At 38.1% G+C, this 17,897-nt stretch overlaps 1 protein-coding gene across 1 annotated transcript; it reads left to right on the top strand.

Moving 5' to 3' along the window:
- The first annotated feature begins 2,524 nt into the window (after positions 1–2,524).
- Positions 2,525–17,377, top strand: LOC121420959 (homeobox protein DBX1-like). Its single transcript, XM_041615519.1, has 4 exons — positions 2,525–3,634; positions 8,637–8,786; positions 9,910–10,115; positions 15,945–17,377. The coding sequence occupies exons 1-4, from the start codon at positions 2,716–2,718 to the stop codon at positions 16,338–16,340; spliced, it is 1,671 nt and encodes a 556-aa protein (XP_041471453.1). The 5' UTR covers positions 2,525–2,715; the 3' UTR covers positions 16,341–17,377.
- The last annotated feature ends 520 nt before the right edge of the window (positions 17,378–17,897 follow it).

Here is a 17,897-nt window from a genome sequence, read left to right as displayed (position 1 = left end):
TAGATCTAGGACAATAACTGGAAGACTTCGGGTCGTTCTCTCGATAGAGGACTAGCCAGAGCTCTGGCCGAGATTGCGGCAATTCCCGCATGACTTTCCCCAAGGGGCACTGCTTCGAGCCTGGCCGCATTGACCAGCGCATTGTTACAGGGTCCGTTGTTAAATATAATGCTGTCAGTGGCTGCATAAGATATACGCAGCCGGCAGGGACGGGCGTTTTGGATGTGCGGTTTCGATGGCGCAATCAGCGGTCGAATTAGGGAAACTTAGTGAAAGTTAATGGTATTTATGGTTTGCCACGAAAAGGGGGATAAAATCAATATTGTTTCATAAACTGTTTGCAGGTAAACCAATTAGATATATTAATCGCAATGGGTATTTTTTCCTGCATCCTAGTCTAATTCTGAAATCGGTTAAAGTTCAGTTGTTGATGAGTATTCCTAAATGATCATGATGATATGATATTAATTACGTCAGTTGTTGAGATAAAGGCATACATTTCGTGTCTTTTCAACAAAAAATAAACAGGGCGCATTATGAATTTTGCTTGTTCAATTTATTGTTTTTTGCTATGATTATATAAAATGCTTAGATCGTACACACATCCTTATGAACATTCATCGAAATCGCAATCCTCATGAAATTCAAAGATGATCGTCATGACGGTGAATTCTAATTCGTCATCCAATGTTTTCTCCGAAGACTTTCATACGATCCCTTCCGAACAAAGACGCTCACTTTTTTTCTACTTTTGGTGTGGCGAAATCAGAGAATGACGAGACGTTAGGAGAGAGTGGACGGGGCGGGGGGGGGGGGGGTGACAATCAAAGCGTACATTATGCATGCTGTGTAAAAGAAAGTTTAAGAAAGGTATGGGAAAATGGGGGGGTATGAGAGTGTACGGACGTGACGAGGGTCAAAAGGATAGCGAAGGGGGTTGATTGAAGTAATAGAAATGCATCGTTTTTTTCGGAGGGGGGTGGAGGTGTGATAATATAAGGAGAAAGATGATACATTATGAGAAGTGTATACATATATATAAAATTTATAATAACTATATATTTTTCATTTATATTACATATTTCAGTTTTTAAGACAGATAGAAAGGAAGGAAGGAAGAAAGAAAGACAGAAAGAAAGAAAGAAAGACAGACAGACAGACAGACAGAAAGAAAGGCAGAAAGAATGAAAGAAAGAAAGAAAGAAAGACAGACAGAAAGAATGAAAGAAAGAAAGAAAGACAGACAGACAGACAGACAGAAAGACAGACAGACAGACAGACAGAAAGAAAGAAAGAAAGAAAGAAAGACAGACAGACAGAAAGAAAGAAAGAAAGAAAGAAAGAAAGACAGAAAGAAAGACAGACAGACAGACAGAAAGAAAGAAAGAAAGAAAGAAAGAAAGACAGAAAGACAGACAGACAGAAATAAAGAAAGAAAGACAGACAGACAGACAGAAAGAAAGAAAGAAAGACAGACAGACAGACAGACAGAAAGAAAGAAAGACAGACAGAAAGAAAGAAAGAAAGAAAGAAAGAAAGAAAGACAGACAGAAAGACAGACAGACAGAAAGAAAGAAAGAAAGAAAGACAGACAGAAAGAAAGAAAGACAGACAGACAGACAGACAGAAAGAAAGACAGAAAGAAAGAAAGAAAGAAAGAAAGAAAAGGAAAAAAAATTATCGTAAGCGAGAACGGAACACCATACGAAGAGACAGAATAAGGAAGCGACAGAAAGAAGAAAAAAACCGCGTCCTCGTACAACTCATTCTCAATGTAATGAGGTTATGAATTGAGTAACCCACCATCACAACAACCTTTGTAATTATTACCATCAATATTACACGTCATATCGGGCTATAGCGTCTCAGAATGGCTTCTTCGAAGAAAATGGCTTCTTCCACCCCGCCCCTCATTTTATTTCTCAAATTATTCACGTTCAAGTACTGCTCTGCCAGACAATAAACATGATAAGAACAAAGAATTAAGTGAAATCGGCAGAGGGGAGCAAGAAAAAAAATGTATTCTTCCTTTTTTTATTGATTTGCAATGCCACTCGCGTGTGATTTATTTCTTTTTATTAATTAGACTGGGTTATAAATGGATGGTGCTACGCTAAAGGGAAATGAAAGGGGGCTATGTTTTGAAGAGCAGGCATTATGATGCAAAAATCGTGGGAGGAGTGGTTATTAGGAGAGAAAGGGAGAGAGAGGGGGAAATGTCGTTGAATCTAATTACTTGTTATAATTTAAAGTGTGTTTGCTCATTCACTTTGCACATACACCAAACTATGACTTTTAACTTTTCCTTCATTCCTCGAGTCTTCAGCGCATGCGCCATGAAACTCTTCAGCGAACTCCGCCCAATGGACGAGGAGAGTTGCGAGAAGAGCGTCGTCAGACCACGCCCACGGAACACGAGACCACCGAACAATTGACCAATCCGCGCGCGGCTCCGCACTCTGCCAATCACGGCTGCCTTACTTCTCGGGGTCTGATGTTGACACCAGTCCCAAAGGTGCGGTTTTGCGTTAGTGGTGGTCATAAAGCAGATCACATTGATTACTCACGGTCATACATAATCACTCTCCTAATCGGTCTGGACAGGGAATGATCATCGATATATTTTCATCTTGATTGGCCGCCTAGGATAGAAGTTGATAGCTCCTGTGGTCGTTATTTACAACTATTGGATTTGATTTGATTTGATTCGATCGTATGACTGCGCTTGGAGCAAGTAACCGCCCTGCTATGCCGGGGGAAGTTCCGTACACCTTCGCGCCGACGCTTCCCGCCATGTCCGGCCTACCACATCCCGGTGGGTTACCACTACCGCATCTCATGCGGAGACTCGAACCACGAGTTGACGCTTCAGAGGAGAAGTCCCTTTTCTCAGGGGTCCTCGCCCCGACTCCAATATACCAAGGAATTTTCCGGCAACACCTAGCAACGGCGCCGCAACCAGTCTCCAACACAGCATCATCTCCGCAGGAAACGCCACCACCGGCACCACCGCAGCCACTTGCAGGTGGTATCGCGAACTCTACAACATCGTTTCTTGTTAAGGATATTCTCTCTAGCAGGGCACCAATTCACAAGCCCATTCCGCGCCACCCGGCCTCCTGTACGACGTGCAACTGCCTTCGTCAACAAAAGGACCAACTAACACTCAATAGTTCTTCCAACGGTAACAACAATAATAACAATAACAATAACCAAACTTCACAGCAGCAAGATCACTCGCATCACTACCATCATCATCACCACCATCCTCACGGTGATCGTTCGTCTTCGTCACCACCACATCCATCTCTCCCTCCGCCTCCGATTTCCTCATCATCATCATCGACATCATCGTCGCAATCGCACAATCACGTTTCCTCATCATCGGCATCGAGCACGCAGTCGCACCATCAGCTCCCCTTACCTCTGACATCGTCATTTCACCCCGCCCATCATCATACCCCTCATCGTCTTCCTCTCCATCATGGCGGTCATCATCGACATCAGATACCAAGCCCCGGGAGCTCGCCGGGGGCAAACAGCCACCATCAGCCTCCGCAACCAGCACCAGCTTCCAGCCTCTTGAAATTCGGCGTCAATTCTTTGCTGTCTCCTCATAGTTTGTCACCACATGGTAAGTTTGACCAAAATCCTTATTTTTTAACAAAAATAACTTTATATTTATCAAGTAACGTAGTTTTCGTAATATCGTATTTTTTTATTAGAAACAAGTGTAATGCTACAATCATATTATCAATGGAACCGACTTCAAACTGATCGACGTTATGTCGTGAGAAATAACGTGAAAGTTGATTTCGGTCTTGAATCGGTTGCGCGGGTTAGACTGCGTCATTAGTTTAATTAGATAGTGTTGATTGTGAGATACTTAAGTCTTGTTTTTCATTTTGAATTTGTTTTGTTTTCTCCTCTCCTCATTCATCTCTGTTTCATTTGTGTTTCACGTGCATAGACGAATAGGTCAACAATCTGACAAGTTTGACTATAATTTTTGCCTTTTACATGTACTTGCCAATGGATTGCTGGCAATATTGAAATTGAAATGGGGGTTAAAGTTATGGGATTAAATATTCGAATGTAAAGTGGGGTTGGCAAAGCAATGCGCCGTCCCCTCCTCGAATTTGCTAGGAATCGGACGAGTATCATCGAATGAATCTACAAACTGTTGGTTTGCCCAAAGATGATGTCACATTTTAGATTGTAAATGTAAATGATGAATTATGACTAAAAGAAATATTGTTTAAAAACTTTACATTGTATATATTCAATGTATGTTGATTTTGGTTCTTAAAGACGTCATCATAAACATAATCATGATGGTGTCACTGTTATTGCTGTCGATGACGATATGGAGGAGGAGGAGGATAGTGATCATCACCGTCATCGTAATCATCATTATCATTATCATCATCATCATCACCACCATCATCATCACCATTATCATCATCACCATTATCATCATCATTACCATCATCATCATCATTTTTATCATTATTTCTCCACCAGTCGGTGTACCAAAATGTCAATACACCATAAGAATACACCAGAGAGATTTGATGTAACACCAAATAGTACTGAAATAGCAAACAGTACATGTTGGGTGTTGACTTAACACCGTGAATGGTGATGGTGTAGTTTTATCCAGGGACGACACCATGCACTGGGATTTATTTTTAATTGGTCTAATGCCGATTCGTCCAATTACCAATTCGTCTACTATCATTTAGTCCAAGGTTATTAGTTCATCTACTATCCACAAAGTTTAATTACCATTTCGTCCACTCACCCTTTCGTCTAACAATCAGTTATTCCAATAGCCATTTAGTCCATATATCATTTGGTCTAATTGGACTAAAGTTTTAATTGGGCAAAATGAATGAAAAGAAAGAAAGAGGATATCAGGCCAATTAGTTATAGGACGAAATGGTCATAGACGATGTGATGATTAAACGAAGTGATTATTGGACCAAATGGTTGTTAATAGACAAAATGTTGATGGACGTAATGGTATTAGACTAAATGAAGGTAGACCACGTGATGAGTTGGCAATTTACTCCCACCCCCCCCCCCTCTTTTTCAAGGAGTGAAAAACAAAGGGATATTAAGAAGAAAGGAAAGAAATGATAAAGGAGAGTATTAGAATGATAAGTTGAAGTCGATAGTCTTAGATGTCGGCATGAATTATGCCAATCAGTAAGCAATACGCTAAGTTGTCGATGAGGGCGACATTTCAGAAATAGTGCAGAACTTCGCCTTCGTCATGTTCGTCAGTTCGTTACTTTGTTCATAGATGGTTGGTTAATGTACTTTAGTCTTTTCTCGTTCTTTTCTTTCGCTCCCATACTCATGATGAGTAAGGGCATATTCTTCTTCTTTTTCGTCTTCTTCTTTGCTTCTTCTTCCTTTTCTTCTTCTCCGTCTTTTCTTCTTCTTCTCCCTTTTTTGTATTCTTCTCAACCTCCTCCACCTCCTTGTTTGTTTCATCCTTCGTTTATTCCTTTCATTTTTTTCTTTCCTGCTTTGGTTTCTCTCCCATTTCGTTAACGCATTCAGTCACAACCATCAGTGTACATATACCCACACACCAGGTAGACAAGAATTCAAACTCAGTCAAAGTTTGATTAATAAGTTCAATTCAGGGGCACATTTTCTCGGCCCATCCCTGCAATACTTGATGTTCTTGATGACGTATTATTTCTAAAGTGGCTATGAATATATGAGCAGGTTCGCTCGCATATAAACACCAATTTCATGATCCTTGGGGGGGGGTATAGCATGCTTTCAAACATATCCACTTATTGCGTTTCTGGCACACTCCAACACAAATTCTATATTTTTTTCAAAGAAAACTCAATAATTGCTTAAGCTTTGACTATATGGTATCATGGATTTACTTAACAACCCTTTGCAATTTCTGACAACTTGGAAAAAAATCCAAAAAGGTAAATAGTTTTGGGGTGTGCGTACACTGAAGAAAAGTCAACATAGAAATCCTCAAGGACTCATCACGACCAGCCTTTTGTTTAGGTGATATAGGATAGGTAAAGAAGTGTTGAAAATTTGTTCAAGTTTTCTATAGAGGTATAAGATCTTCTTTTGTTATACGCACGCGCTATTGTTGGCAGCCATTTTATTAGTTTGCCCACACATTTTAAGAGACAGTTCCTCTCCTTTATTGGAGAAAAAGGTAGAGGAATATCAAACAGGCCTGACATTGAAATTTCAACAAAATATGAATAAAGATTTGGTGCATTCGAAAACTGTCCAAGTTTTGCTCTTCTCCTTATAACATGTTTTTTAATGTTTTGTTAGGCAAAGTAAAACTTTGATTTTCGTTTGAGGGGCTAATGATAGCGAATACCAACTTGGGATGCACGACGAATCAAACGAATGAACACTATTGATAATGTAATAAAAAATATTCGGCAAATTTTCCTAAATATTTCAGGGGCCCGTTGCAGAAAGAGTTGCGTTTAAACGCAAGTCAAAAAATCAATCGCAAGTCCCGAATGCGCGCTGTTGATTGGTTGAAAATCAAGTTGCGCATGATTTTTAGAGTTGCGATCGATTGCAACTCTTTCTGCAACGGGCCCCTGAAGCAAGTACTAAGCTTTCGCGTAATATTTCATACTTCTTCCCAAAGCTCGTCTCACACTGTGCGATCCGATGCGACACGACTTTTCAAGAAATCGCATTTTGTATTAAATATGAAAGTTCCAAGACGTAAAATTAATTTTATTTAAAGTTTGACATGATGTTAGAAATGCTGGAATCATAATTTTACTTTTCGGCAAGCCCTACTGTCCGAGTAAAGTCCAAATCGGCTTCAAGTCGCAGCCGACGATGGCTACGATTTGGAATTGAATTTGTTTTTATTCATTCAGGGAGGCTCTGAATTTCGATTTCAGTAGTCCTACCACTATTCTGAACTCTGATCCACTCTGATTTATTAGTTGGAATATCCAAATCAAATGTTATCACAATTCCTTTGACATTCGGATAGCAATAAATCGCATAATGTGAGCCGGGCTTAAGGGATAACCACCCTCCTTACAAGACAATTAATATGATTTGAAATTAGTAACTCTGTAGCATTAATATGTTAGTAACCTTCTTTTACCAAAACATTGGCAGATGAACAAATCAGCATTGTGCCTGTAGAGACAACTCTAAAAGTATGGAAATAATCTATAAAAAAAGGAATCTACAAAATTAGTGAGAGATTTTGATGGACGTTTCAGGCTAAGAAGATTAAAATACCAGTGCAATTTGATGAGGATTTCATGACCCTTCTCTCCTTACTATGTAAACGTTATGACGTGACAGGAGTTTGTTTTTATCACGCCCGGGAGTTTACAGAAAATTGATAAATTGGTGTTTAAATCACGCAAATTATACTTGAATTTATATAAACGTTAGGTTAACACAAGCCGTTGTGAAATCAGTTTTTGTCCGCAAGCCCTTGTTGAAAGAAAAACGTGGTATTATGGGTAATGATTGTGAGGGGATCACTTTATTTCTTTGCACTAGAGTTTGTTCTCAGCTGCCGGGACTTTTTTTTTGCATACCCGAATACTACAGTTACATCAAACGAAACTAACCCCATGGGGCCCCGTTCCATGAAAGTCACCATCATATTATATTACATTATTGCATTATATTATGTTATATCATATTATATTATGTTATATTATATCACATTATATAACATTATATTATATTACACTATATTATATTGCATTATATTGTATTATATTACAGTAACTTTGCCATCAAATGGTAACTACCATGGTAACAATTAAACAAAGTTAATCAGCCAATCAGAATCAAGGATTCAAGGAAGTTACTATTGAATTGTAAAGTTATTATAATAGTACCGGTATAACTTTTCTACAACGGTGTCCATTGGCCAGTAAAAACTTTTGCGTTGTCAGGTTCTTTCGAATGGTTACCATTGGTCGGTCCGGAGACGGCGCGCCGTCGTAGGCTTTAAGTCTGTTGATTAAAATGCGGTATTAATAATGTGGTATCAATATTGTTTTTACTTTATTTGTCAGCAAAATTGTCATTGATTATGCAAATATACTACTTAATCATAATGCGGGCAGGGCTGTTGTGTGAACACATACCCCTCCCTGATCCGGACCAGTCTCGAGCTAAGTCGTTGAGTTTTTAGTTTGTGAATGGTGAGGGTTATTTCATACCCGGGCTACTAGTTTTACGCTGTATTTATCAGCACATTACGCTGCTTTTATCAGCACCAGACCAGCGCCAGGCAGGCGTGCCCAAGTTTTTTAATGGGAGATCGTAAAAGTAGCCCCGGATCTGCTTTAGTTACTGAACGCAATGGTGCGGACTACAGTAATTTTAGCGCGGGCCTGGTGCGCAGCAAAAATTCAGAACTTATTGAAAACGGCATTAGTTTTGTAACCATGGTAACATTCACTGTTTCCCTGTGTAAATACTCTACAAATAAATGAACATAAATGATGAAGAAATTATTTCAGGCAAGCAGTACAAGAAAAAAATCTATATTTATTACTATTATCATTATCATTATTATTATTATCATTATTATTATTATTTTCATTTTCATTATCATTATTGTTATTTCGCAGTAAGCCCAGTATGCACATCTAGCATCGGACACAGTGCTTTCAGCGACCTAAGGCCAGTGATCGCATCATTAGGGACGCTCCATAGAAGCTTTTATGAAAACTCCCTCCATCAATCCCCAACATCCGCTCCAAGAAATCCATTTCTTCAAGGTAAGATTAAGACGGTGTCATTGACCTGGATCCCGTCTTGCAATGAGTTACGATTGATCAAATCACAGATCAATCGTAACTCTATGGATATCCATCAGTGTCTGAGTGTCATAATTTTATCTACAGGAAATTTTTAAAATACCCTTTGAATACAAAGGAGAACACACCAAATTGTCAAGAAATCAATGAATTTAGGATACACATTCATATCTATAATTTTTTTGAACAAACATGCATTTTCTATGTTGACTTTGCTGGCCGTCCATAGTTACGATTGATCGGATCAATCGCAATTCTTTGTAAGATGGGCCCCTGGTTAGAGTGGTGTTGATGGTATTGGTGGTTGTGATTATGGTAGTGGTAGATGGTGGTCGTTTTGTTGTAGTGATGGTAGTGGTGATTGAAGTGTTCCAGTTACTACCAGTGGTGGTGGTTTAACTGCTGCAGTGTAAACCCAGTTTATCAATCCCCAACTTCAGATCCCAGAAATCTGTTCCTTCATGGGAGCGTTGGTGTTGAGGATAAGATTGGTGGTTTTGGTGGTGGAGGCGGAATGGTGTTGTTAGTGGTGGTAGTCTGGGTGATGGTGGTGGTTGTGATGGGGGTGGTAGTTTTGGCAGTGGTCTGTGGTTGCGGTATTGGTTGTGGACGGTGATGATGACGATGTAAGATGGTGGTGGTGATGGTAGTGGTGGTTATGGTGGTGGTATTGGTAATGGTAGTGGTGGTGGTGTTGGTTATGGTGCGTGTTGGTGGTGATGGGGTAGTAGTTTTGGCAGTGGTCTGTAGTTGCAGGATTGGTTGTTGATGGTGATGATGACGATGTAAGATGGCGGTGGTGATGGTAGTGGTGGTGGTGATGGTGGTGGTGGTGAAAGAAGGTGTCGATAACCATGATGATGACAATGATGTGTTTATGTTGATATTGGTTGAGCTACTATTGATGGTGGTACTGATCATGGTTATGATGATGCCGACGGTGAGGATAATAATGATGATGATGTATACCAAATGTATCAAGTATACAGAAAAGGGAAGAAAAACTAAAAACCCACGAAATTTATCAAATTTTATCATTTTTTCCTTTTTCCTACTATCTCCTAAATATCATTCTCATTCACAGTGCCACCATCATCTGTTATTCCCGTACCGGGTACGTTCCCCTGGCCCGGTGCAGCCCGAGGGAAGCCCCGTCGTGGTATGCTCAGGAGAGCTGTCTTCTCCGACGCTCAGAGAAAAGGGCTTGAAAAGCGTTTCCAGCAACAGAAGTACATCAGTAAACCGGACAGAAAGAAACTGGCAGCTAAACTTGGTCTTAAGGATTCACAGGTATTATTTTTTTCAAATTGTCGTTTTATAATAAAAAAATTTCGGGTCTTTTTTTTATTTTTGTTTATTTTGCTATTTTGTGTTGGGGGTATTGATTTTTTTATAATCTAATTTTTATAACTATTTTATTTCATTATTAATTGGTTCATTTAGCCATTAATTTATCTATTCATGAATATTATTAATATATTCATTCATTTGAAAAAATGACTATTTTTATTCATTTATTTCAATTACTTCTTATTTATTAATTCGTTCATCTATCTATCTATTTATCTATCTATCGTCATTATTATCTTCATGACGGGCCACTGCATAAGGAACATGGGGGTGTTTCATAAAGCTGTTCCTAAGTTAAGAGTGAATTTAAGGACGACTGGTGATCCTTTCTTGTGGTAAATGGTATTAGGCGATGGTTTAGCGCGTAAGAAAGGTCAACAGTCGTTCTTGAAGTCGCTCTTAACCTACGAAAAGCTTTATGAAACGGCCCCGAGAAAGGAACAATGTGAAGGTGATTTCGCACTTCACATTATGTTCTACACTGTGGACATGGTGAGACATTGTGTTCTTTCTACAGAGATATCTTGTCCGATAGGGGTCAGTTGCAGAAAAAGTTGCGTTTAAACGCCGCCAGTAAAAAAAAACAATCGCAAGTCCCAAATGCGCGCTGTTGATTGGTTGAAAAGCAAGTTGCGCATGATTTCTAGAGTTACGATTGATTGCAACTCGTTCTGCAATGGGCCCCTGGGAAACTGGGAGCCCGACTGGGAGTTCGATTAACTTTGGCTTGACAAACTATTGAAGATCGATTGAAAACTACTTCCCAAACTATCTATAAGCACACGCGTCCAGCTTTCTCTTCGAATTAGATCTAAACAAACACCAAAGCGTGTGCGATTCCTACCCACCCAATCCCTTACAATCAAATCGTCGTTAGAAAATAATTTGTGTTGTATTTCCAGCGCGTGATAATGACTCGTAAACTTTAAATACATCTCTTTTTTACCAGGCGTTCAAGCCGTCCTAAAGACCTAGATTTGTGAGCTTATATGATTATTATATCACCCCTGGGTCCCATGGACCTGATAGGTCCATGGTTTAACAGTGAAAATCTGCGATTCTATATCAAAATTTGGCTCGTTTTCTTGCCCTTGAATGAGAATTAAGTTTGAAAGTTGATGTGGGATTGATAGGAATTTAATGCGTGTTGGGTACACGGAATCTGCGTGCTCGCTCAAAATCGTCCGGTATCAAACTCGCATCAAGAAGACAAAGGAGGACTCGCGCGTGTTTTCATCGTTAGGGCTTACGTCCTTTAAAGAGTTATTAATCGATTTATAAGGGATTTGAAAACGGTAAATCATCTTGTGTAAACGAGCAACAGTTGAAGATCTGTTTCATGGTGACAAGTGGTTCAGCAGAGAAGGGTGGTCATTTTAGCTTGTCTTGATGAACAAAAAATATCAAGAGAACAATGTGAACGTCGAATGTTAAAGGTCAAGTCTACCCTCGGAAAATGCTGACTTGAATATAGAGAAAAATCAAACTAGCATAGTGCTGAAAATGTCATGAAAATCGGATGTAAAACAAGACAGTTATGATATTTTAAAGTTTCGCTTATTTTTCACAAAACAGTGATATGCAAAATTTTATTAGGTGGGTCGGTCGATGATGTCCATCACTCACTATTTCTTTTTTTTATTCTTTGAATTATACAATATTTCATTCTGTTTATAGATTTGACAATAAGGACCAACTTGACTGAACCATATAGTATTAAACAAAGCTGATTCCACATGTTCAGGGAGGAATTAATCGTTGTATCACTTGACTGTGAGGAGAAAATATTTCATATTTCATATAATAAAATACAAAAGAAAAAGTGAGTGGATGACGCCAAAGTCTCCTCATTTGCATACAGACCAGGATGTGCATATAACTGTTTTGTGAAATTAAGCGAATCTGTAAAACATCATAACATTCTTATTTTACATCCGATTTTGATGAAATTTTCAGTGTTATGCTTGTTGGATTGTTCTATTTTTATTCAAATCAACATTTTGTTGGGGTGGATTGTCCTTAAAGGACAGTGCACTATTACACTTTCCAAGAATAATGCCCAGATTTGTAATGAAATCGTTCTATTTGAAAGATATGGATGTTAAGTTGAATTAAAACTATTCAACTTTACTATTTAAATAAAGAACATACCAGTTTATTTTAACAAAATCCAACCTGTACAAAACAAAACGCCATCGCTCCTTTTACTTCGAAATTTTAATAGACAAAGACTTGGGTTTAGTTATAGGCATAATAGATTCACCCAACTATGAGGTTCCTGGTATCTAAATTCATTCATTATTTGTAATGACCATTGGCATTTTTTTATAGAGTACGGGAGATGTGTATTATGCATTTTAGATACTCTAGTGATGCCCCTTTATCCCCTTTTCTTGTCTATTCAATGTTAAAAAAACTGGCAGCATTACCAGAGTAGCCATGGCAGTGTCAGAAAAACCGGTTTCTTCAAGAGAATTTTATTCTAAACGAGATGTAGAATTGGGACACTTGTCCACTTGGCAAATGATTTTCAAATTATTGGTCGAAATTGATAATTTCCCTTATTACGACTGTTTTCATGTCCATTTCTTAGCAAACAATACGGGAATGGCCGAAGGATAGTAGATTCACAAAAAGATAACCCAAAACTCGAAGAAGGGTGATGGATTGGGGCAAGAAATGACTATTAAACGATATCTGCGGGGGATATACTGGACTATTCACCGGTCGTGACGTCACTCCGTTTGTTGTCTTTATAAAGTTGGAGGGCGATATTTGCTGCTGTTCACTTTTTGTGAATGAGATGTCGAGAGGGTGAGCGTTTTGTGTAAAGATAATGTGACACGTGCGAAACGAAGGGTGTTTCGTTGCCTCCTTCTCTATAATACTAATACTGGTTTTAAAAGGGAACTTTTGCATTGTGAAACGTTGTCAACAGATAATATTAACGCTTACATATTTGGATATTACAAAGTTCATCATTGAATTATCCCGATCAATTCCACGAGATAACGATCTAGAATCATCGCATCATGATTATGAGTTAGCCCCCTTTTTTAAGAAAGATAAAGACTTCTTCGGTATTATAGCTCTGTATGGATATGACATTTCATCCGCAGATGTAGATAGCGATAACAATCTTTGATGATCGCTCGAGAGATCAAAACCCGTTAGGCTTGGCCGAACAGGAGTTTTTATCGCCCTATAACCGCGGAGCGTAACCCCGACAAGGGATGCCCAACGAATCGTGTAATAATTTCTCCCAGATAGCATTATAGGAAATGAAAACACCAACACGAACAATACAAACGAAATCCCAATCATCGGCGATAATCACGGATCGTTTTAAGGTTACGGTCCACGTTACAACTGGTTTAAAACTATGAATATCTTTTCTCCGCGGCGCTAGGCCTATCTAACGGGGCAGTCACACCGTCAAACCAATCCGGACCGATCGGTTTAATGTTCTATAACGTAATAAATTTGATCTTTCTGGAGCTGGGTTCGTTGGTGGAACTGTGCTTCTGAACTTGAACTCGTATTGTTATCATTCATCATCTACCATAAATAATACATTAATACTCAAGCGTGTGCACATTATAGGGGCAATTCTCCACGCTCTGTCAGTTACAAGTGCAATGTGTTTAGAATTAATCAAAGAGTGCGATGAAAACACAATACTAAAATGGACCGAGAATCAATTAGGTGGGAATCATTTGTAAAGGGCGGACCCAGAGGGGGCACAGGGGTGCATGTACCCCCTTTTTTTCTTATTGGCTTATCGGGATACTTTTGTAGGCGATAGGGCACATTTTCAAGTGAATCTATTCCTCCTGTGCTTGTTTATTTGTTACTTTTTTTTCAATATTTCATAGAGAAAGCGGTACTTTCTTTACCTCCTCATTTTATGCAACCCCTAATCCGCCCCTGACCTTAACTTGATATCAATGGTTGATTAACTTAGGGGGGAGGGGTAAAGGGTAGGAGGGTATCAATGGGGCACCTGGGTTATGGTTTCATGAGAAAATAGGAACGCTGGTTGGATAAAAACAAAGAGATGGGATTGACAACGGTAAATGAACGGTGCGATGGTTTTAGGTACAATGTGAAGTGAACAGCTTCACCGCAAAAAATCGATATCGTTTGATTCGTAATTGATATTCAAGGCATATAATGGCTTTTGATGAACGTATGAGTTTACACTTATAGTTGTATGGCTTCAGTTGCAAAGTCTGAATTTCCAGTTATAGTTATACGAATTATCTATAGATGTGAATTTACAATAATAGTTATTATATACCGGTAGTTTGAATTTATAGTGTGTACCTACAGTTGTACAGACCGAATTTATAGCTATAGTTATAAAGTTTGAGTCATATTTTAGTTACAATGTATAGTCCGGACTCGATAGCAATTAGGTATTCATGATTATTAGTTACCCGTTTCATTATTATTAAGAAACTAAAGCTGGCGAGATTCAGGAGTTTCAGTTAAAGTTAATTATTGCATTATTACTGAGATGATTAAGAAATTGAAGCTAGCGATTAGGTATTCATGATTATCAGTTACCCGTTTCATTATTGTTGACATGGTTGGGAAACTGAAGCTAGCGATTAGGTATTTATCAGTGTCAGTTACCTGATTTGATATGGTATCCGAGACGAGTCAATGTCAAGAATGTATAATCCATGCTATATACAAGATGAATGCTATGTAGGGTTTTATTGAACATTCAGTTGTTGTTGTTTTTTAATGTCATTGTTTGACCAATAAAACGTCCAAGGTCCTACACATCCATCTTTCATTCATTCATATTTCAAATGACAACCTTATTGAATCAATCCGATAACATCGCTAGCATAAAGTTAATCAAACTTTGAAGTCAGAATGAAAAGCGCATATGGGTAGCTTTCACTCTCACCGGAAATTAAATTGTAAAATAAAAATGTTCGGTATTGTATGTCATTTTCAAACATTTGACTCTTTAAAAAAATATTCTGAAAACGTCTCATGATTAATTTTCCATTGATCTTTAAAAAAAGCCATGTTAGTTTTAATCAAATCAAAATATTTATTTAGTTAAAGGGAAATTGAATTGCTAAGAACTGAAAGTAATCGCTTCGAAATTGGATCTGCAACTTTCTGCTTTCTCAAAACACTAGTCTTCTCAGGGATATTGATATGGCTTTCAGACTGGGATTTTTTCACATCAACTAATCATGATTTTCTTCATTCCATTTTAGTCAAAATATAATTTATCAACTTGCTGTTGATAAGTATTCCCTTAGAAGTTCGAAAATTTGATTTTTATCTGTCATTTTACTGAACAATGGGGAATCATTTTTATCATGTTCGTTTAGCGCATTTCCTTCATGGACTCTTTGTTTTCTCATCATCAGGATTCAAAGAAAAATCGATCCAATAAAATTTGAAGATGTGTCCTTCGTCCGAGATGATATTTCGGATTTCAGTACACACGCTTTTGTTCATCCACGGTCATTTTTGGTCAAGCGATTCTAAAGAAACGCTTGACCAGATGTTTGTCCAATTAAACAGCTCGCTTTCCAATAGAGAGAGAAAAAATAACGGGAATATTATTTCCGGGATCGTTTTATGTTCACAATCCAAAATTTCCTGCCTTTGGTGATGCAGTTTAAGATTGCTCATGTCAGCACAAATTTGTGATATGTTGTTATTAACGAATAATCTAAGTTTTTACATCTTGTTCAAAACATTCATATGTCCATTTCATCTCGCCCCAAACCCCAGGTTAAAATATGGTTCCAGAACAGACGAATGAAGTGGCGAAATTCCAAAGAACGCGAGCTGCTATCAGCGGGCGGATCTCGAGAGTCCACCCTCCCTAATCGATCAAATCCGAATCCGGATCTGAGTGACGTCGGACAAGCGTGCAACGCTATGCTGATGGACAATCCGGATTGCGAATCGGATAGCGAGAAGGAACTCATGGAAACTCCGAGTCCGTGTGGAAGCCCCTCCCATCCGCAGCATCTTGCCCGACCCACGCATGCGCAAGAAGAGCTATTGATGCCGACGATGCACGGACACTACCTTCACCATACCGAATACGGTGTCGATGATGAACGAAAAATTCCGGAATTTTCCGAAGTTGGAGATTCCGATAACGAAATAGATATTGACTGAAGCGAACTATAAAAAAATAAATCAGCTGATATAAACAAAAGATGTTTAAACATGAAATCTACTTTGCAATATTTTTGTATTACGAAAAGAATAATAAGAACGATTACTTATTTCGGTTTAAAGAACAAAACAATGGGACCAAATTCAAGAGAATTTCGTATTCAAATTTACAATATATCCAGGCCTTGTAAAATAAGTGTACATATGTAAATATACTTAACTTATTAATATTTTATCACAAAACCACACTTTTAGTGAGATGAATATAGACCTAGATAAGTGGCGTTCCCATTTTGGATTCGTAAATAATGGCATTTTCAGCTGATGACGCCATTTACATATTTGACATACAAACTATATTTCGATCAAAATATAGACATTTATTTTCTCCCTCTATTATCTCTGTATCCACCCCCAAACCAGCGGTTTTCTTTACATACATTAATAGATATTTATTATTCAGAATATTAGTTATTTATTTCAGCGGGTATCAACTCTGCAATATTGCAATATTCTTTTTGAATTACTTATTAATTTTTTGTTGATCTATAATTTTGATTAAAGTATTGTAAACCATTCACTGTTTCGTCTTCAACTGCCTGTATGGCTCCTGCAAATCAAGCCGCACTATGACTAAAACACGTGTTGAATTTAAAAACTGTGACGAAATCTCTGACGTCAGCATATTTGTCGTCCGACAACTGTCATGTGGAACGTCGTGGAACCACTATTGTAAGATGGTTGTGAGGATTGTTTCGTTTTAACAATAATATTCACACCTTGTCTTAATTTTCATTTACTTTAGATCATGCTTTTTGTTTGCAATATGATTTTCACCTTGTTTTATCAATTGGACATCGGGCAAATGTGCAAAAACTTTGTGTAATTTATTTTCCTCATAAAAAGTTCGTACATGTATATCAGCTCAACGACTGCATTTTCTTCTGAAATACAGAATGTATGATAATTGTAATCTATGTAGATATTGTATGATGTATATTTTCTGCTCTGAATGCTCGTGGATCAAACAGCAATAATAAAATGCATCTAAATTTGATACATTTGTTTTAGCGTTGTTGTATTCTGTCTACAAATTGATCAGTCAGAATTACCGAGCTATGGTTTATTATCAGATGATTTTATGGTCATGATGATTATGATGATGTCATAATCATTATTTATATCTGCCTTGATACCGATAAGGGTGGTGGTATTGGTGTTGGTGGCGATGGTGATGATGATGGTGGTGGTGTTGGTGGTGTTGGTGGTGATGATGATGATGATGATGATGATGATGATGATGAAGATGATGATGAAGATGATGATGATGATGGTGATGATGATGGTGATTATGATGATGATGATGATGATGAAGATGATGATGAAGATGATGATGATGATGATGATGGTGATGATGATGATGATTAAGATGATGATGATGGTGATGATGATGATGATGATGATGAAGATGATGATGAAGATGATGATGATGATGATGATGATGATGATGAAGATGATGATGATGATGATGATGATAATGACTATGATGATGATGAT

This window comes from Lytechinus variegatus, chromosome 9 (genome assembly GCF_018143015.1).
Source record: "Lytechinus variegatus isolate NC3 chromosome 9, Lvar_3.0, whole genome shotgun sequence".
Classification (NCBI taxonomy): domain Eukaryota; kingdom Metazoa; phylum Echinodermata; class Echinoidea; order Temnopleuroida; family Toxopneustidae; genus Lytechinus; species Lytechinus variegatus.
This window is presented reverse-complemented; position numbering and strand designations above follow the sequence as displayed.